This window comes from Microtus ochrogaster, linkage group LG9 (assembly GCF_000317375.1).
Source record: "Microtus ochrogaster isolate Prairie Vole_2 linkage group LG9, MicOch1.0, whole genome shotgun sequence".
Taxonomy (NCBI): Eukaryota; Metazoa; Chordata; class Mammalia; order Rodentia; family Cricetidae; genus Microtus; species Microtus ochrogaster.
In genome coordinates this window covers 16,287,788-16,308,243 of record NC_022034.1, presented here as the reverse complement: position 1 = coordinate 16,308,243, position 20,456 = coordinate 16,287,788, and the positions used below count along the sequence as shown (strand labels likewise).

The window sequence follows — 20,456 nt, the reverse complement described above, 5'->3', positions numbered from 1 at the left end:
TCTAACAGGCAGGGGGCACCACGGGGTTGGGAAAGGGGCCTCTAATAGGCAGTGGGCACCATGGGGTTGGGAAAGGGGCCACTAATAGGCAGTGAGTACCCTTGGGATGGGAGAAGGGACCTCTAACAGGCAGTGGGCACCGTTGGGTTGGGAAAGGGGCCTCTGAAAGGCAGTGGGTACCATTGGGTTGGGAGAAGGGACCTCTAACAGGCAGTGGGCACCATTGGGTTGGGAGACGGGGCCTCTGACAGGCAGTGGGCACCATGGGGTTGGGAGACGGGGCCTCTGACAGGAATCTCATGGGGCTTTTCCAGCTCTTCAATGGGAACAAAGAAGAGAGTGTGAGAGGAAGCCGGACCCACGAGCTCTGAGGACACACTTCTCTCATCACCTTTTTCCTTCAAGTAATCCTTCCTTCTAGCTTCATCATTTAAAGAAAAAAGTCTATAATCCCAGCACTCGGGAGGCAGAGGCAGGCGGATCTCTGTGAGTTCGAGGCCAGCCTGGTCTACAAGAGGCAGTGCCAGGATAGGCTCCAAAGCTACAGAGAAACCCTGTCTCGAAAAACTAAAAAAAAAGTCTAGGCAAACAACAAAAATGTGGGAAAGAGACAAAAGGGCAAGATTAGACTTTTCCATCTGGTTTTCATGGTGGGTATGTGAAGTCGATTTTCCATGCACTGAAGTAGCAAGAACCATTTTGGTTTTCTATTCCCAAAGAATCAATATGTGTTATTCTTCTGAGGCAGGGATTGTGAAAACCCGTATCTCTTTTTAATTCCGTTGATCATGTGATGATTGGTTGGTGTGGGAGGTCCTTCTATGTGTTGCTTATATTGGTTAATGAATAAAGAAACTGCCTTGGTCTGATAGGGTAGAACTTAGGTAGGCGGGGAAGATGGAATTTGGGAGGAAGAAAACAGAGTTGGAGGGACACCATGGAACTGCCAGAGTTTTACCCGTTAAACCACTGCCACGTGGCGATACACAGATTAATAGAAATAGGTTAAAATAATATGAGAGTTAGCCAATTAGAAGCCAGAGCTAATGGGCCAATCAGTGATTTAATTAATACAGTTTCTGTGTGGTTATTTTGGGGCTAAGCTAGTCGGGTGGCTGGGATGAACAAGCGGCCCTCCTTGCAACAATTGTTTTTTTTTCCAAATTTGTTTTGGGAAAAATTTTGTTCTATAACTTTCAGTTCTCTCTGTCTCTCTATCTCTCTCTCTCCTGTTTAAAGCTATACTAAACCATTCTATTATATGTTATGTAATATGTAAATTGCATTGTCATATACAAAGTATGGTTTAACAATAACAGCAAAGAGATAATTTATGCTACATCCTACTGAATAATGAAAATTCAAGGTATGTTTTAAAATAATAAAAGACACAGACAAAGTACTTTATAGTATCTATAATAAATGCAAAGAAATCAACAAACAAAACTTGGCTGTAGCAAACTGTACATACATAAATATCTTTTTTATACTATAACATTCAATTTTCTTCACATAAAGCTTTTCATAAATCTTATTTATTACATCCAGGTTTTCTTTATACCTTTTATTTTTTAAAAAGTGCCTTTCAGATTTACAGCTTGTGCTCTAAAGCAACGATAAAACATCATGCCCCTAAGAAACCAAGGTAGAGAGGAAGCTGCCATAGGTGACCCTAAAAATCGTATATGAGGAGGTTCTAGGTAGATTGTACGATATTGACATGGTGCCCGGGAGGGTGAATTTGGGTTAATGGAGCAGCACCATAGGAAAGCTGCCCAGATGGCCCATCGGAGCCATTGGCTATGCCAAAGGCCTGGACTTCAAGGGTCAAGGGAACGCTGTACGTCCTTAACTTAATTTATTTAGTGTTAAGGCTCAGAGTGTCAAATGACACTTTCCCAATCCCATTTGTCTCTTCTTGTTTACTGTCCATGTCCAAAGGTTTGATTTTTCACACACAGGGTATGGAGGAGAGCCGAAGCTGCCATGAGAGGCCCTCTGCTAAGTTCAAACTCTCTGATAGCCTGGGGTTGCTTTGGGCCCATCCGTCCTCCAGCACTTGTGCAGAGGATGTCCTGTTTCAGAGTGGAGGAGGACCATTGGTGTATCTGAGCATGGGATGGAATGATCGGGCGAAGTTGTTGGAGAGGGCACAGCTGTAGTCTTCCTCGGACATGGGTACGAGGCAGGCGAGTCCGATAAGGAACAGCAGGAGCAGCTGAAGGGGTAGAGCAGCCCTGAGGACCCGGAACAGGAAGGATCGGCCCACCCGCGCTGGCCTGGGTTCAGAAAGGGAGGAATCGCAGCCACCTTTTGTGGACCTGAGGGAAGAATCGACATAAACAGCTCAATTCAATTACAGGATGGGCACTGGTTCTTGCCTTAGCGCCTTCCTGGGATGTAAAGAACCATGCAAAACACCACCCAGTTTGGCAGTGAGTAGCCAGCACTCTGCAGGGTGCCCATGTCATTTGTTGGCCACCAACCTAAGAACTACGGGCCTTCTGCAGGCTTCCCCACCACCAAGGGCACCGTGCTTGGAAAGCGTACTAACTCAAAACTAAACATCCCGTCAGTCAATTACAGGTGACAAAATGCATTCAAGTTATACTCCCTTTACTCAATTTGGTGACAACGCTTCCATCCATAATAATAAACTGTATATGTGAAATAGATTCAGGATAATTAAGATGAGGATGTTCGATGCATTTTTTTGATCTAATTTTTAGGCAAAATTGTCAGAACCCCAGTGTACCACAACTAAGCATCCTGCATATGATCAACTTTACGTAGCATGAGGACAAATGTGCTCCAGCCACATAGCTCCGAATGAGGAAAGCTACCTGATCTCAGAGGAAGCCCTGGCTTCATCTTGCACCACAGCAGCATCTGGGCCTGCGGGAGTAGTTTCAGAATGGCACAGGATAGCAATGGTGTCTGTCTACAGAACACAGCTGTGGAGGAGCAGATGTTAGCCTGGTCCTGTCACTAGCATGGTGGCTTTCAGAAACTGACACCGTTTTTCCAGAGAGGAAAGATGGCCACCTTGAAGCTCCTTCTAGATCCAAAGCGCCAAGTCTTCCTATTTTGCTTCGAGTGCATTGGAGCAAGCACGGAGGTTTTGTTATTCATGAGAAACCGTGGTTATAAAGTCCTGAATATGGAAGTGGGGTTTGTTCTAAGTGGGTGTCACTGTCTCCTTATTGGAGCAGTCACTACTGCTCTTCTGGGTTATGTGTGGAAAAGGCTAAGGAGTTATTGTTTTACAAGAGTTATTTTGTGGACATATATATCAAACAGCACCCTATGAGCAAAAAATAACAGATATATCAAGAAGATTTATTCCTAAAGCCCTAGGCCAAATTCCCTAGTGAGTTCGTGTAATTAAACATAAGGACATCAAATGCCCTTGTTGGGAGAAGAAAATATAAAATCTATGTTGGTGAGTCTGCAGGCCCAGATTCTAAGAAACCATCGCGAATTGATTTTCTTGGGTTTAAGATCAACATTTCCAGCCATAAAGGCATTGGTCACATGCCATTATATCACTATAAGGAGACTGCATTTCCAGGAAGTTGCATAATAAACAGGTAGCCACTATGTAGCCATTATATATTAGGCTATACCTGGGTCTTTGGCCTTCCTTTCCTCGTTTGTGAAGAAGATGGGTAGCTTAGCATATTAAATAGCAAAGACATTTTTTTCCTTTGACATCTTATGTGATTCAATAATTTGCTTTAAAGTGTCCTGAGAAATATGAGTTAAAAGGACAGGGCAAGCTCTGTACTGAGTTTTTCTTTCATTCAATTCTTCAGTACATGTTGTGTGACAATAGCCCCTGACAAAGAACATTCACCCTGAAACTAGGTAAGTGACAGCACAATGGCATAGAGCCACGTTCCTCGTGACTACATATCTAACGGCTGCGTTTTCATCGGGGGACATCTGGATGCCTTGGTGATGGGCAAAGGCTCACAAACAACTGCTAATTCAGTCAAACAGAGCTGGATAGCTCCTCTTTGTCAATGATTGGCTTCTGTGACATTAACGATCAGGATCAAAACAGAGACGGTGTCACGACCAGCTCGTTCCTAACAAGAATTGCCGTCCATCATTTGGAGAGCACAGGCTCACATGTGACAGACTCCTTTGAAGGACATGGCACACTAAACAACATCAAAGCCCTCTTTATTAAAATGTAACTGCCACCGGACCCATACCGCTGAAGAATGCCAAGGCAGGGAGAACTAATGGGCGGAGACTGGGACAGAGGGAACATGCAGTACTTGTGGCTTGCCTATGCAGTTGGAAATATCCAATCTACTGACTGTGAGAAGGCTCCACCCCATCTGGAATAACTACAGAACTCCAAAAGTTTCAAAGTTGTTTCTTCATCAGGGTGACTCTGTCCTAGAGATTCTAGTTCCAGTAGGTTAATGATCTCAAAGTAAAAGGGTACTTTGTAATGCTCACTTATTGAACTGAGATCATCCACCTTTGAAGAGTCCTGGGAAGTTCAACAGAAGGACTAAGTCTGATAGGCAGACTCTTTCCTAGTCTTCACTGGCTTCTGTATAAATGTGGATAACACTGGACTGCAATTATACAGGAAAACTTAAATGTGTGGCTCTACCCAAAGAACTTAATCAATGGAGATATTTTAAGTAATTTTGTCCAGAATAATATGTGTTTATTCTCTATAAGTAAATATATATCCTGCCTTTCTCTTCTTCTTTCAAATTGATGACTAAATAATTGTTTGGCCATTTGTCTAGAACATATAGTCACTTATGGAGGAAGAAGAGCAGTAAAGGAGGGAGCAGGGTATAATAACACATGACACAAAAGTCCTTATGCTAAAGAGAACTGAGAGGCCTGAGAATTCACATCGAGTAGGTAACTCATTTTCCAAATTCTACAGGACCACGGAAGATATAATGAGATCATTCCGTGCATACATCTCAGAAAGCTAGTTTCAGTTTGTTTTGATATTTTTCAGCCAGCAACAGCAACAGGATGAATAAATTTCATATGCAGGAATTTCTCTAGGTATCCATCTATGATCTTTGAATCCAGTACTTCCTCATATGTGACTAAGAAGACAAACTGCAGCCATCAGCTGAGGCCTCCATTATTCCCTTATTTTGAAGTGAATGTTGACCTGGTCCTATGCACGTACTGCTTGATTTACCCTATTATGGACATCCCAGTGGCAGAGAGGTATAGTTTCCCTATAATAGGGTTCTCAGTGTTGTGAGATCCGTATCCATTCTTCAATCCCTTGTCCTTGTCTGTAAGTCGAGGGATCTAGCCATGTCCTGGGGATTTAAGATTAACTGAGGTAACACACACAAGGCTTAGCATAGTTCTTGAAACCCTTTAGGTACTACACAAATGCCAGCATCTAACAATTATTCTGTGTGGCTGTGCTGGAGGTGTGTGAGTTGTGTCCTTGGGAACGGCTGAATTCAGTTTATTCTTCAAGGAAAACATTTCCAATTCACTAACAGTATTTTCGAAGATATTATTTCCCAAACTGCTTGACTCTTTTCCCCCAAATGCTGGGACAGTTTACTTCAAAAGAGCAAAAGAGAAATCTGTTGGTGTCTCACGCCACAGCTGTCCTGGGGCAGGAGGAAGCTGGCCTCACAATGGCAACTGCTTAAGGCTAAGGGTCTTTGAATGCTTTGAACAAATGCACTTCCAAGAAGAGTCCAACAGAAAGAACTGGGGAACAAATTTCACCAGAAACTGAAGAGCATATATGGGAGTTCTTAGCGAGCAAGCAAAGGAAAACTCCCGTTGGCTTGCTTAAACATATTTGAGGCAATTGGAAAGGACACCTCTTGCCCCTCCAATCAGAACTTCGGCCAATCCTTTTGACTTCCATTCCTTCTTAGTTCTCTGTGTAGAAGATGCCAAAGCCAAGAGCTCCCAGGGTAGCCCTGCCTTTCACTGTTCTGAGCTATGGAGTGAGAACATCATCTATCCCACATGGAGAATTGAAGTCTGCCATCTTGCCAAAACCTAGCCTGCCATCTCCAGAGTTTTTAGACTATCATCCATCCATGCATATCTGTATAGGAGACTTTTTGGCAAGAGGGTTACAAATCTGAGGTCAGATCAGCCTGGAGAAAGATGCCAGCTGGACCAAGAGAAGCCCTGTTCTGTAGGCACCCTTCCACGTGCTTACTCCCAATAAAAACCACAAGTACTATGAGTTAGTATAAACGCAGGCCCAGGTTTGTTTTTCTTTGTTTCTTATAATTTTAGTAAGTTTTGAGGAAGCTCCTTGCAAACAATCTTAGGAATCTCTGGATTCTGATAGATTGTAAATCTCTTCATGGAAGAAACCTTTGTATGTTGGTTTTGTAGGGTTAGGTCTAAACAGTGTGGTGTCTGAGTAACTACTGACTTCCACTCAGTTAAAATATTGTAATGTTCAATGGGAACACTAAAATTTCTTAGCCTAACTTAACTTAAAATTCAAATGAAATACATAATAGTGAGAATACAGTTAACACTGAGTTGAAACAGGAACGACAGAAGATCCACCCTCTCCCTTCACACCGGTACCTTTCCAAATGGGTTCCTGTTTGGCCTCAGAAACCAGTGTTTGTCTCTGAATCCCGTGTTTCTTCAATTACCTTTTGGATTTGCTGGACCAGTGCAAGATCAAACTCAGGTTTCCATGCCAAGGAATACCATGGCAGCCCAGACTGTGAGTGAGGTTCAGCTCCCCTCTGTGTTCACGGTCAGGGTTGAGTGCACCCTGTCTAAGGTGCCCCGGACTTAAGCAGCCCCAGAACGTTCAGTCACAGTTTGTCTGCCAAGGTGGTTGATGGAGCGTGTCACTCGGGGGAAGGTTCTTTGTAATCTGTTCCCTCCCAGGTAACCAAGTGAGCACTGGTGAATTATTAGAAAGAGGTTAATTAGCGGTGCTGGACAGAACAGAGCTGAGAGGAGTTTTGTGGGTACCGCAGTGAGAATGTGGCTGACACATTGGCAAGAGACCTGTTAAGGGGCACATAGAAACAATTGGTACCCTAGGAAACATACCTTCCACATATTCAGAAGACCTATGTGGCAGCCCACTGTAATTAGGGGAGCAGACAGACTTGGTTTTGTGAACCAAAGGGGATTTGTCAATTAGAGACTGGACCCTGAGATTTTCTCAGAGGAATCCGGTGGGTCGTGCATGGCACATCCAAATTTGTGGGAGAAGGCGAATTATATAACACCAGGCTTTGCCTACAGTATGCGATTGCCTTTTCTTGTCGGTAGCTAAGAGGATATAAGAACACCCACAGATGGCCATCGTGATCACCCTAAGACCTTGGGAGTTTATTCTATCTTTCATTATTGCTAGTTTATTACAGATTGTTTAAAAGGGGGGGGGACAAAACAAAAATGCAACATTGTTTTCAACCAAAAAAAAAAGGAGAAAAATTATGGTAAAAGAAGGCTTGAAAAAAAAGCATATAAAAATAGTCTATGTGTTACTTCAGCGGAGTGGGGTTGACCACATAAAACAGCCAACCCTGAGGAGCACAGCACGTAAACCCAGACTACTACTCAGGGGCTGTTTACAGCCACATTTCCCCATTTCCACCCTCCCTGCAGGCATTTAGAGTTCTTCTTAGTGGTATTAAGTTTCCAGAGGGGCAAATATTTCTCAGGGAACTTCCTGAGACTGGGATGAAAAGCCAGCTATAAGAACAGTATTTTCACTTCACAGAAAAAGAAAAAGAATAAGAAGAAGAAAAGAAAAGAAAAGAAAAGAAAAGAAAAGAAAAGAAAAGGAAGAAAGAAAAGGTTTTCTGGGGAAACACAAGCTGAGTTGAGGAAGGGCAAAGGCATACAGACATCACACCAACAACAGAAAAGGCAAAGCGTTGCTAACTGCAGGCACAATGGGAACCTCAGAGGCAAGAGTGGGATAGGGTGGCAGCAGTGACAACTGTTGGGGTCAGCTCTCAGGAGAGTGAGCACGGTAAGGGCTGGTCCTAGATTCAGAGTGGAAGAGCTTGCCAAGTGTGAAGAAGACAAGGGGCCGAGGGCTCTGGCAGAAGAGGGTTAGGGCAAGCTGAAGTATCTAGAAAAGTACTTTGTTTCTTAAATGGAAAAAACATCAAATTAGGCTCTGCCATTTTAAAAATCCAAAACCCACAATCTGGATAAAACAGGAAGGTCAAATAAAACAAACAAACAAACAAACTGGGGATGTTAGTATATTTTATGCAGATTTGTGGGTTCTGTGGGTGGTGAAATAATTCATCGATCAATTACCTGCCTTATGGTAAAAATCTAGAAGCAGAGAGGATGATAAAAATCTGCCGTGAATCAATGGCAGTTGTGCCGCTAATTGAATCACATATTCATAGACACACTGAGCCTCCTTCATCAGAAAGGACCAGACAGGCTAAATACAGGGAAACAAAATTTGGATGGAAGAGATGACTGCCTTCCGCTATGAGGTTTGCCTGTTCTCTATGGGGAAATTTCTCTTCCAATTGACTAGGACAGACTGCAATATCTCCACTACCCAGATTAGAGGTTTCCCTAAATCACGGGCAATTTGCATCATCCTCTCGGGGTTCTAGAACAGGTGGAAACCAGGAGAACAAGGTACCTGCTCTTTGGGCTGCTGACAGAGGGTCCAGGCTGTGAGTGACTACATTTGCCTCGTGGCTGTTTGCAATGAACAGGGGTAAAGAAAGAAGAATGTTCAGTCTAGGCAAATAAAGACAAGCTAACCAATGAAAACAACCGAGAATGCAGCAAAGGGCAAACAAATCAAATGCAATGATCGGTACCCATGGACCAAGGAAACTGGCTTTTCTTCAGGAGAAGGACAGACTCATATTTTACAGTCTCAGACATTAAGCCAACATGAGTTGCCGTGGTGGCACGTACCCGCAGTGGGCACAGCCTCTCCTATTTCTCCTGGCAGAAGCACAAATGATTCTGTGTTATTTAATATTATCTGTGCGTTTACCAACTCTAAACATGAAATTCACTTTATCATTCTGTACACTTCAAAGAGCAGTCACATAGGCTTTTTCATTTTGCAACTTTGAGGGCACAGTTGATCTTAAGAATTTTAATAGTAAAACGAGAGAGTTCTCTGTAGAGAGGAAGTCTAACGTGTTGCACACTCGAGACAAATCAAGGTTAAATTTTGAGTTGAAAAGCCAGTGTTCCTCCACATTCTTAAACTAGGATCTATAGGAAACTAGTGAATGTTGGCAAAACAAAATTCTAATAAGGATAACACATGTATCAGCATAGAACATAAGTATATATGACAAAAAATACAAATGAAATTGTTACTTCTAACACCTAAGGGGAAGTGGAATGAATATACTTATAAAGCCAGACAAAGATATCAAACAAAAATTAAAAACAAGCTCTTAATTACACAGAGAATCGAGGAATAGAGGGGAGCAGGAGTCAAATTTGCCTTCTCCTTTGTGCGCTCTGGTGAGACAGCCCCCACCATGGGCTGTGTATGGGGTTGGCGTGAGTAGTTGCCCTCTCAGGGTTAGTACCCAGAAGCCCCTGGGCACCACCATTCAGAAGCCCCTTCACTTTAGAGTTAATGCAACTTTATCCATCTTATCAATGCAGCCGACTCATAAGATGCCCACAGTTCACCCCTGCTGGCTGAGGCACTTCTGGGCGCTACAACCCACCTTTGTTTAGTGGACATGCTGGTGGTGGCTTGAAGAAAGGAGCCACCAAAGATATATATGAGCACCATTCTAGAAATGGCTAACTGAGAAAAAAGAAGTTTTTCTTCATGAGTACTAGCCACACATTGAGCCCATTTAAAAAAAAAAGAAAAAGAAAAAAGAAAAGAGAAACAGAAAAAAAAATCTCTTTTTTATTGCCGAGAACATGCTGCAAGGCTGGAGACATAACTTTGCGTGGGTGAATGGCCTTTCTTTTCTGTTTGGGGTTTCTCGTTTTGAGCCTGTGAACCCTGGAGATACAAACACTGTCGCTTTCCACACTTCCTACCCATGGATCAGTTGGAAAGAGCCAGCAGAAAGTTACCGATTTCTGTCTGTTTGGGGTACTTCTGCCCGATGTAGGACTCATGGATCCTGAGGTGTCCAGCTCATCTGCAGAAGACCAGGAAGACAAATCCTGCAAGAGAAAGGGATGCATTTAACAACTGCACATCCCAGTGCACTGAGGTCTCCTGCTGCAGCTGAGCAGAATGCTCAGCCCTCCCCACCTTGATCTCTCCATCTCCATCACAAAACTCAGACCATCCGCAAGGAAACCCAGTTAAGGTGACAAGAATGAAACCTGATTTTTTTAATTTATTGGGATTTCTTGACACAACTTTGTGTCTTCGGAGAAACACAGCCAGTGTTTTATTTTTATGTTTTCTTATTTAATAGTGACATGGGCACAAGTGAGTTGATAGTGGTCCGGGGTGGGGAGAGGCGTGGGGGAAAGTCTTTACAAATACAGGTCACTCAGGATGGACAGAATCCAATTCGTTTACATTCAAAACGAATGCCAGCTTCCTAGGAGACTTGTCTGAGAGGTCAGGAAAACTGCGTCTACCCTGCTGTGACCCGGGGGAGGTTGTACTCAGAATGCTTCCGGAGGAATGAGCAGCTTTGTGTTCCTGAAAGCATTTCACAACTGAATGTCTGACACCTTACCAAGCACTCTGGATTTACTGGGCACACGTCTCAAAACTAACAATATGTCTATGATGGAGTTGCTCTAAGGGGGGAAATGGGCAAAATAAACACATGGAGGACCGTTTCAATGAATGAATGAATGATGAATGAATGAATGAATGAGCCAAAGAATAGATTCAAAAGGAGAGTTAATGCTCTCCTGCCTGTTTAACCCAAAACTCACATGCAAGGATTATGTCGGTCCATTGCAGCTGTCTACCTGAAAACATGTCATTTCTTAAACACACAGTTGAAATGAAATGCCAGAGTAGTCACGGCAACAGGGTTGACAGGAGCAGGCTGGAGAGGTCTCCTGGATTTCACAGACTCAAAAGCACCGTCCTGTTGTAAAAGTTGACGAGTCTGCTTTTATATTTCGAGACAGCTCTCGAAGCACCGGTGATGGAGAGCGGCCACTCGGGTCTGACAAGTGGTCCCTCCGAGTCTCTCTGCGGCAGGTGAAGATGCGGTGCTTCGGGCTCTGTGGGAGAAGGGATGCTACAGTGTGTTGTAGGCCTTACCCACCTGCTGACTGCTTGCCATGTCCAATAACTTCTCCAGATCCTTGATGTGATGGGTGACTTCCTTCAAGAGAAGTTTGAGTCGGTTTCCAATGACATGGACTTTTTCTTTGGCCTCTAGACAATCTGAACCCTCGGCATTCACTAAGAGCTGGCGAGACATGTCTTGCAGAGAGGCCACTCTCAACTGGGATTTCTGCAGCTCCTGCTTTATTTGCTATATATAAATAAAAGGAGATATTTCTTTAAGAAGTTTTGGAACTTGGAGAAAGTTGTCCATGTGGGCCTTTATATCTGAACCTCCCGTGACATTCAGGCTCTAACTAGGACTGCAGCTCAGGACATGTGATATGGGGATTCCACGCTAACTTTGTTATAGCCAAATATGTTCTGAGGGACCTCTAAATCCCTCTAAGCTTGGGGCTCTCACTCAGCGCATGGTTTATAGTAAGAATTATGAGAAAGTTTAAACCGAGTAAGGGACGTGAAGATTCTGGCAAAGGAAAGCCTTATGCAAATGGGGTCTAAGATAACCTGTTAAACAGAAAAATGAGATGCTACCATCAAGGTAGAACAGATTTGAATATGTCTAGCTAAATGTTTTGAAATGATCTTCAGTGAGCCATCATCCACAGGTACCTGCCAGCAGCCAAGCGTGAGCGGAAATACAAGAGCGCCACTATTGGTTGCAAAGATCCTTCTAATAGTGAATTCGAAGCTACCAATTCAGCAGTTTGGGTGAGTGAGCACTGAATGCTATGCTATAGTACTGTATTACCATAGAGACAGACCAGATACAAAGTATGTTCCAATGGAACTCAAGCTTGCTTCCTTATCATCTATACATTTACCCAGCTATACTCTATGTTAATTGTCTCAGCATCCCTGTGCATGAATTTGCACAGTAAATTTCTGGCTGAATTTAGTGTCAAAAAAAGCTTCTAGCTTCTAAGAAATAGTTATGTTCTTGTTTTGTAAGATAGTGACAGTAAGTTATCTCATGGCTTTCTGCAAACCTGCCACTGAGGTTTGTGTCTCACCTGGCATATTTAAGTCCTCTTAATCAGACTCAACTGTCTTTCTTCAGTTAAGATGGTTTAATTTCAGTTTTAACATAAGCCACTAAATGCACCGTGGCAGTCAGTGTTAACTACCAACTTGACAGAATCTCGGATCACCTGGGACACAAGTCTCTGGCCGTTCCTGTAGGGGATTGTCTTGATTGCATTCACTGATTTGTGAAGACCTATCTTAATAGTGAGGGCCATTCCCTGGGAAGGGGATCGTAGACTGCATACATGAAGAAAAAGGGCTGAGTGCTGGCATTCATTCATTCATCTCTCTGCTTCCTGGCTGTGGGTGCCGCGTGACCAACTGCTTCAAGTCTCCTGCTGCTCCTACACCCTGCCATGATGGAATGCACCCTTGAACTACGAGCCAGAAACCCTTTCCCCCTCGGTTGCTTTTCGCAGAGTATTGTACTGCAGTATCAGTAGAAGAAACCCACACACGCTCTTCAAGGCTGCAGATGTAATGCACAAAGTTTGGATTAAAAGTAAGTATAATCCACTAAAAAGGCTGCCTTGACATATACAAGTCGATTAAAATAAAGAACACTTAAGATTAGCACAATTGAGCAATGGGCAATCGTGCTAGAAGGTGTGATTTACACATATTTGTTTCCTGACTGGCAGCACCGAAGAATTAGAATAGAGACTTTGAATGGAGCATAAGTAAAGAGCATGCAAAAGTTTTTTTTTTTAATGTATCTTTGTTTTTTTCAAAAAAAAAATCTAGAATTCTCACCACGAGTTGCTTGTGATGGTCCTGAAGTGTCTCTGGGTCAAGAGTAGAATCAACTGGGATAATTTCATTTTTCCTTCTGTCGATGTTTTCCAGCAATAGAAGCAAAGCATGGCTCATTTCGTGGAACTCCTACCAAAAAAAAAAACAAACAAACAAAAAAAAACCCAGAGCATAAAATAACTGCGGATGGTACATTTTCCTAGAATATATTTCAGCTCCTTTTATGGCTGTCATGGGAAATATGCAACGCCATAGTGACCAGGACATGACCTCTCAAGGAGGAAGGTCCCTGCTTGTTTTAGGAGGCAGAGCGGCTCTGGCCTGATCCCAGCAGCCCTGGTGCTGTTGTGACCCACACAGTATGAGGTCATCTTCTTACCTAGAGCATCTAATTTACCACTGTGGGGACACTTAGACAGGAAGCCCACTGACATGAAAACACTTCATTTCTCAAACACAAAGCAAAATGAAACAGCAGCAACACTAATTTAAGGTGATCTGAAAAGAAGCAACTCTCTTCCCCGTGTGTAGGAAAGACCCAGCCAATCACCTTACTTGTAGGGCGGGGTCCCCCCGAGGATATTTTTTACTTATAAAGATTGCAGGTGCGCTCCCAGCTGCCACTTTTTTTTTCTGCTTTCCTGTTCTTCGCTGGAACCTGTGGTTCTGTAAGTCTATTTCCCAATTAAAGCTGTATATATTTATTACAATTTCTGTCTGCATTCATTTACGCCGCTACACACATGCTCGAATCTCTCCATGTTTAAAGGGCTCAATCCTGCATCCCCTTCATTCATTTTCTTACACGCTTACTCCCCTTGTTCTTGATGTGCCCCTACATACAGCAGGCACAGCCAGAAACAGCAACAGGGACCTCCCCCTTTCCAGGAGGCATCACACCCCATTGTCGTCCAATCCCATTGGGTACAGTCTGGATGCAAGCAGCGCCTCACTGGCCCTTGACCTTCTGATCACTTCCTGTCTGTGGGCTATAATCTAGCCACACAGCCTCCTTGCTGCTGCTCTAAGAAAGACAATACCTTTGCATACTTCATGGAACTCCCTTCAAAGCAACATCCTCCCCGCATCTGGCAAATAGCCACGGGATTTCTTGGCCCTCCCTCCTGTAATAATTTTTCTCTATTACTGTCACACCTGTGTTTATAAATTCTTCGGATAACTATTTCCTTACTCTAAATGTTTTTTATTACATGTATTTATTTTTCTGTGGAGGAAGGGGGCATTTACATGCCATGACACACATGTAGAGGTCAGAGGACAACTTTCAGGGGCCATTTCTCTTCTTCTGCCACGTGAATTCCAGGCTGGTGGCAGGCACCCTTACCCACTGAGCCATGAGGTCAGATTCCCCTACTCTGTTGCTACTGTCTTTTGAACAGAAGCAGAGGCTGGACTGTATCTTAACTGCCGAGAGATTTACCTGGCACACAGAGGAAACACGGTAAATGCCGGCAGAAATGGATGAATCTGTATCTGTAATGCTCGCTTTGTTGTGCAAAATTTATCTGCCTAAATGCTTGGCAAATATGTTTTGAGTGAATAAGTGGATCAGTCGAAGAAGGATCTTCAACTTGGTAAGCATTGGCTTTTTATCTAGCTAGACAGAAGATGGGACAAAACTCCTTGAACGCAGGTCACAGGAACAGATTCCCCAGGAATAAGAAAAGCTGTCTCATTCAAATACTGGCTTTGAAGAGCAGCCACATGCGTCAAGCAACTGTAATGTCAGCATCCCGGCTGGTGTCTTCACCCGCCAAGAGCCCTACCAACCTGGCACTGCATCAGTGCTCCCTGAAGCAGCTTCCGCCAGTCCTCCAGCAGAGAGCACACTCGGTCCCATCTCCCGTTCATCTGGGATAAGCGGTCCTGCAAGTCGTGGCTCTCCTTACTGTCCCCCTGGGTGAACTCTGAGCTGCAGAGGTTGATGGAGAGGATGATGGCTTTGCGGTGGTCCACGGCTTTCTGGAGCTCCTAAGGAGAACAATCAAGTAAGGACAATGCTGGAAATATTTCCAAAAAATCACATTCAAGTCCCTTGAAAATGTTTTACTCGGAGCTGGGGATAGAACCCCGTTGTGAGTTCAATCCCCAAACCCCACATAAAACACCCTGGTGTGGTGGTGCTGGAGTAGAGAGAGGAAGAATGTTGGGGCTTGCAGGACATCCAGCCAGTGTGGCCTAGTTATTGAGCTCCAGGCCCGTCACAAACAAAAGGCAGATAGCAGTATCAGAATGATCTCGAGGGTGTCTCTGTCCTTCATATGCACATATACACATGTGCAACTGTACACACACACACACACACACACACACACACTAAAACATGCCCTGAGCAGGATGGTCAGCCAGATAAGGGATGATGGGTATATAATATCACTTAGAATGATATACAATTAAAAAAAGAATCATAATAACTAACAACATAATAACTAATAACAAGGACGCAACATAAGAAAATACATGAGAACAGTCAAAGAGCTGGCTAGAGGTTGGAGGGCTGCCTGTAGTGCTCGAGGTCCCAAGTTCGATTCTGTGTGTGTTGTGTGAATGTGTCTTCCTGTATCTGTCTGTGCTGTGTATGAATGTGGATCTGCATGCATAATTAATTGGGAAAAAAAGAAAATACATGAGGTTGAAAAAGTTCAAACAGGATGTGATGTGGACCACAGTAGTATTCCATGTGTACACACCCATACTTACACACCCGCTGCCTCCCATGTTTCAAGAGATTATATGACAAAATGAGTAACTGCTACATTTTCAGGATGTTTGCTATGTTTGCTAGGGCTCTGCAGAGTGGGAATTTAAAATGGCCAAGGGGAAAGGACTTCCCAAGGCAAGAAGAGACTCACAGAGAATTTTGATGCCAGATACAATGAATGGCGGATCTGAATACCCGAGCCCCGTGCAGAAATAGCCAACCACAGCACAACAAAACAGGGACTGAGCTCTGTAGCTTGAGGAAAGATGGCTCTGGCCTTTTAAAACCTTTTCAAGAGTAATAGTCTCATCTCACTAAACGTGTGGCACCCAAACTTCTCTGTGTGTGAGGAGGAGGGAAAAGCTCCTCAGAGCCTAGAATTCTGGCCTCCAATGGCCGGAAATGCAGGCTCATTGGCCCACAAGTTAAACCTGACTATGTCATAAGCCACATTGTTGCTGTGGTGAAAGAAAATTCATTGGGTTTTTATGATATGATAAATTTAGCTTGATTTCCAAAAACAAACAAGACAACAAAATAAGCAAACAAACAAAACCCTCAGGCAACCCAATTTTGGCTTCATGCATTAAACACAGCAAATCAGTTGGGAACTCAGTACCAAGAACTTGAGTTCTTAATTCTGTAGTAAGAACCTCTATGTGTTCAAAAACACCCAAAGATCCGTCCTGGGTAAGTAATTCTGGAAATAACACTATGCGGGGTAATTTCCTACAGTTTCTCATTATTTCTATTGTCCTCCTAATGACTTAATTTTTTTTACTATAGGTTCTCAACATGGTTTCCCAGATGCCACCACAAAGACATCACAAGTCAACAGATGCGGGGAAATGTCGTCAGTTGTCCCAAGGATCTGCTGACAAAGAATCTAGAATGGATCTATTGAGAGAGGTTTAGAAAAAGATGTGGGTAGGACAGGTGGTTGCTGCTTGCCATACAGGATGCCATCCAAGCTCTCACTGAAGTCTCAGATGCTGGTCAACAATACATGTCTTCTTTTAAGGGAGCCTGGCTATAATGCAAAACTATCCAGATAGAGTGCCTTGCGAACTCTAGAGAAAAATGCACGTCTGTATGCAGCTCCTGTAAGCTGCATCTCTCATTTGTATTTTGTCCTGGGGCTCATGGAGCTGACTCAGAGAGCAACACCAAAACATTGCAATGGGGATTTGTGTGCAGGAAGATTCATTACTGTGTCTGAAAGTTCAAAGGAAAGCAACACTATCACCAGGAGAAAAGCCACAATAACATCAATCCACAATGAACAGAATACACTAAAGACCACAGGAACACAAACGGAGCATGTGCTATCCCAGAAGGCTTCTCACTGAGGAGAAACCTGGTTTTGGTGTCCTCTGGACACAATCACAGGAGCTCCAGAACTACCAAAGAGAAATGAAGTCCTGGGTCTGGCGGGGGCTCACAAGCTTCCACAAGCAAGTGTGACTGGGTGAGGAGGCTGAGAACCAGATCTGTAAGAAAAGGACAGTATCTGTGCACTCCTCCAGACTGAGCCGAAATCAGATGCCAGTGGAGAGTATTTCACCATAAGAACTCCATACATTTGTATTGTTTTGGTCATTTACTATGCAATTGCTTTTTCCATGGCCATAATCCATTTAGCAAGTTGTGTTGACTGGAGACAGTCAAATGATTTCACCAAGTCGCCCAAAGACTCACACTAATGTGACCTTGGGAATGACTTCTCTCCAGCCTATATAGACATGTAAGGCTCTCAAACCTGTACTTCCCCTGTGAAGACACCAGATAGGTTCTAGAGGTCCCAGGTTCTGTACTAAACCTAACTGGCTATTCCTTAAAATACTAATTTATTAAGTTGTAAGCGATGATTTGCATGGTAGATTGTTATATAGTTCAGTCCTTCTCTAGAATTTTAAAGACCAACTTGGGTTTGAGATAGCTGGGGAGAGAAGAGCATCCTGTCCACTTTGGGTAGATGCTGTCTGAAAGGGAAATGTCCCCAGCGGTGTCCTGCGTTGAATGCTTGATCCCCAGTTGGAGGTGTTACTTAGGGAAGCTCTGGAAATTTAGGAGCTAGGGCCTACCTAGTAGAAACAGAAGAGCAAGAGTCTCCTTCAAAGGCTGTATCTTGTCCTACGCTGCTTCTTTTTCCTGTCGCCTGTCTGCTATGAGGTGAACAGAGTCCTCCACATATGCCTGCCACCATGAAGTTCTGCCCACATGCATGAAGTCAAGGTAGGGAACTACCAACTAAACCTTCAGGCCGTCAGTCTTTCTTGCCTCTTATAAAGTTGTTTACATGAGGCATTCTGACGCACTGCTCAGAATACTAACCCACATACTTTCTGGCTGTTGTCCCGAGGAAGTAGAAAACTAGAGACAGAAGTTATGAAAGATAGGTTGGGAGGCAGCAGTCAGTAAATGATTCACTGTGCAAGAATGAGGATCTGAATTTGGTCCCTAGAACACAAGTTAAAAAAAAAAAATCAGGGCATGGTGGGGTGTGTTTATAATCCTTGTGATGGGGAGGCAGAGTCGGGAAGATTCCTGAAGCTCATTGGCTAGGCAACATAGCCATTTGACACATGCTAGCCAGTGAGGGACCTTGACTCAAAAAAGAGAAACAAAGAAACAGAAAACCTCAACAGCCAAAATGATGAATACAGGAGATTGTTCTCTGATCTCCATAAACATGTGCACATATATATATACTTTTGTGCCTACATAAACATGTCTACACACATGCACACGTGCACGCACACGCACACACACAAATCTGTTAGCTGTTACATGTGACCATGGTCTTCGGACGGATGAAAGGAAGGCAAAGACAGGTACCTTGAGCTTCTTGATGTGACTCTCAATGGTGTGGATGTCGGTGCTGAGTGCCAAATGCTGGAGTTGGTCCAGTTCCTCCTCGGTCTCCCCTAGCCAGGCCCAGATGTTATCGAGGTCTGACTTGAACTGCTGCCATTTCTGAAGGTTCTGTTTCATCCTCAACTCCTTGCTCAGTGCCTGGGCCTGGAGGAGCTCCCAGCGGTCAATCACACCTGGTGGGGCACGCGCAGAGCAGTGAGCAGGAGTTCTAGGAAATTCGTGGGGTTTTAGGAAATGCTTTAGAGATATCTGGTGGCTAACTAAAGCGCAACAGATAGGACAGTAATGCCTCTGATCGGATCTGCTGTCGCCTGTAACGACAGCTAAACGGGTTCAGTGGCTCTGATTTTCCTATCTGTTTCTCTAATGACAACAGTGTAAAGCACACGTGCTACACAGAATTTAACCCTGCAGTAAGCAGCGTGGGAGGAGATCAATCCATCCTTGACTTCTTCCTGCAGAGTCCTCTGAAACCATGCAGACTCTGACAGTGTAGACCAGGCAGGTCATTTGAGTAAACGAAGCCGAAGACACACTTTGACACTCTGCCGCCCTCTGTCATGGGATAGTGTAAAGGGACAAGAAGCTGACGATGTGTATTTAAATAAATGGAACACAACACACACACAATGTCACTCTCTGTCTCCCTCCTCTGTCGTGGGATGAAATAGTGTAGAGGGAGGCTAAGCATCTCCGTGGAGCCTGGTGTCCCACAGTGATCTTGGGTACCACTCTCTGAAACCGAGGGCAGCGCGCTCACCGGCTGTCTGCGTCTCATTGCTGTTGAGGTTAACGAAGCCTGGGACGCTCTCTTCCTCTGCCAGCTTGTGTTCTAGACGCCTCACGGAATCTATGCTGCCACTGCATTCACCCAGAAGCTTCATCTGTTGAGACACACGCGCAATCAGCCCTCTCACCGCAATTCCCTCGAGTGCAATGGGCTTTGGGGAAGCATCTCTGTGGACCCTCAACAGGGTGGTGGCTGCATCACTCCGGTCAAAAATAAATAGGATTCAAAACAGTGCTGTGTCAGCAGGTCTCATGCATGCGTACGCACACAGACTTAGACACGCTTTGTGTGTATAACAGGCATATGAAACCTTGGAAACTTCTTTGATATAAGTGGTTCTCAACCTGTGGGTTGCAACCTGTTAGGGGCTCAAATGATCCTTTCATAGGGGTCGACTAAGACCATCAGGAATCACAGATATTTACATTATGATTCATAACAGTAGCAGAATTACAGTTACGAAGTAGCAATGAAAATAGTTTTATGGTTAGGGGTTCACCACAATGTAAGGGATCATATTAAAGGGTTGCAGCATTAGGAAGTCTCAGAACCACTGTTTTGCATGAATCTGAACAGATTAAACTGATCTGGAATTTAAAGGCCGGAGTCCTCAGCTGGCAAGGCAATATCTGATTTATGGCCAGTTGTCTCTTCATCCTCTTCCATTTCTTCCTAAATGAAGAAACACCAAGAGGACCACAAATCGCACAGAACAGCTTGTACATTAAATAACTGAAATATTTAAGAGTCCAGAGCACGTTGAAAGCCAACTGTTTTACAAGAAAAATTTACAACCATGTTTCATAGTCATCAAGGGATTAAATTCAAACCTCAAAGAAAAACTCCAAGATCCATTTGTAATATACAGACAGCATTCAAATAGTAAAGGAGCAAGTTCTAGCTAGGTAAGGTGGCTCGTGAGGGTGATCCTAGCACTAGGTGGGCAGAGAGAGGGACAGATCAGGAGTTGGAAACTAGCCTGTGAAAAGAACCTGCCTCAAAATAAAGGAAAACAAAGTAACACAAGATAAAAGGAA

General features: G+C 43.9%; 1 protein-coding gene across 9 annotated transcripts in view; it reads right to left on the bottom strand.

The window, feature by feature from the left end:
- Window positions 1-1,400: 1,400 nt before the first annotated feature.
- The window catches only part of LOC101984034 (nesprin-1), a 228,565-nt gene continuing 209,509 nt past the window's right edge, over window positions 1,401-20,456 (bottom strand). For 7 of the 9 annotated variants that reach the window (XM_013352282.2, XM_026787370.1, XM_026787375.1 and 4 more), the window contains 8 exons: window positions 19,390-19,513; window positions 18,591-18,802; window positions 14,822-15,022; window positions 13,031-13,159; window positions 11,229-11,441; window positions 10,060-10,152; window positions 8,633-8,691; window positions 1,401-2,321 (listed from right to left, as the gene is read on the bottom strand). In XM_013352282.2, coding sequence (XP_013207736.2) covers window positions 2,081-2,321; window positions 8,633-8,691; window positions 10,060-10,152; window positions 11,229-11,441; window positions 13,031-13,159; window positions 14,822-15,022; window positions 18,591-18,802; window positions 19,390-19,513 — 1,272 coding nt within the window. In that variant the 3' untranslated portion in view covers window positions 1,401-2,080. The remainder of the gene's footprint in view (window positions 2,322-8,632; window positions 8,692-10,059; window positions 10,153-11,228; window positions 11,442-13,030; window positions 13,160-14,821; window positions 15,023-18,590; window positions 18,803-19,389; window positions 19,514-20,456) is intronic. The other 2 variants (XM_026787376.1, XM_026787377.1) reach the window with 1 other exon arrangement.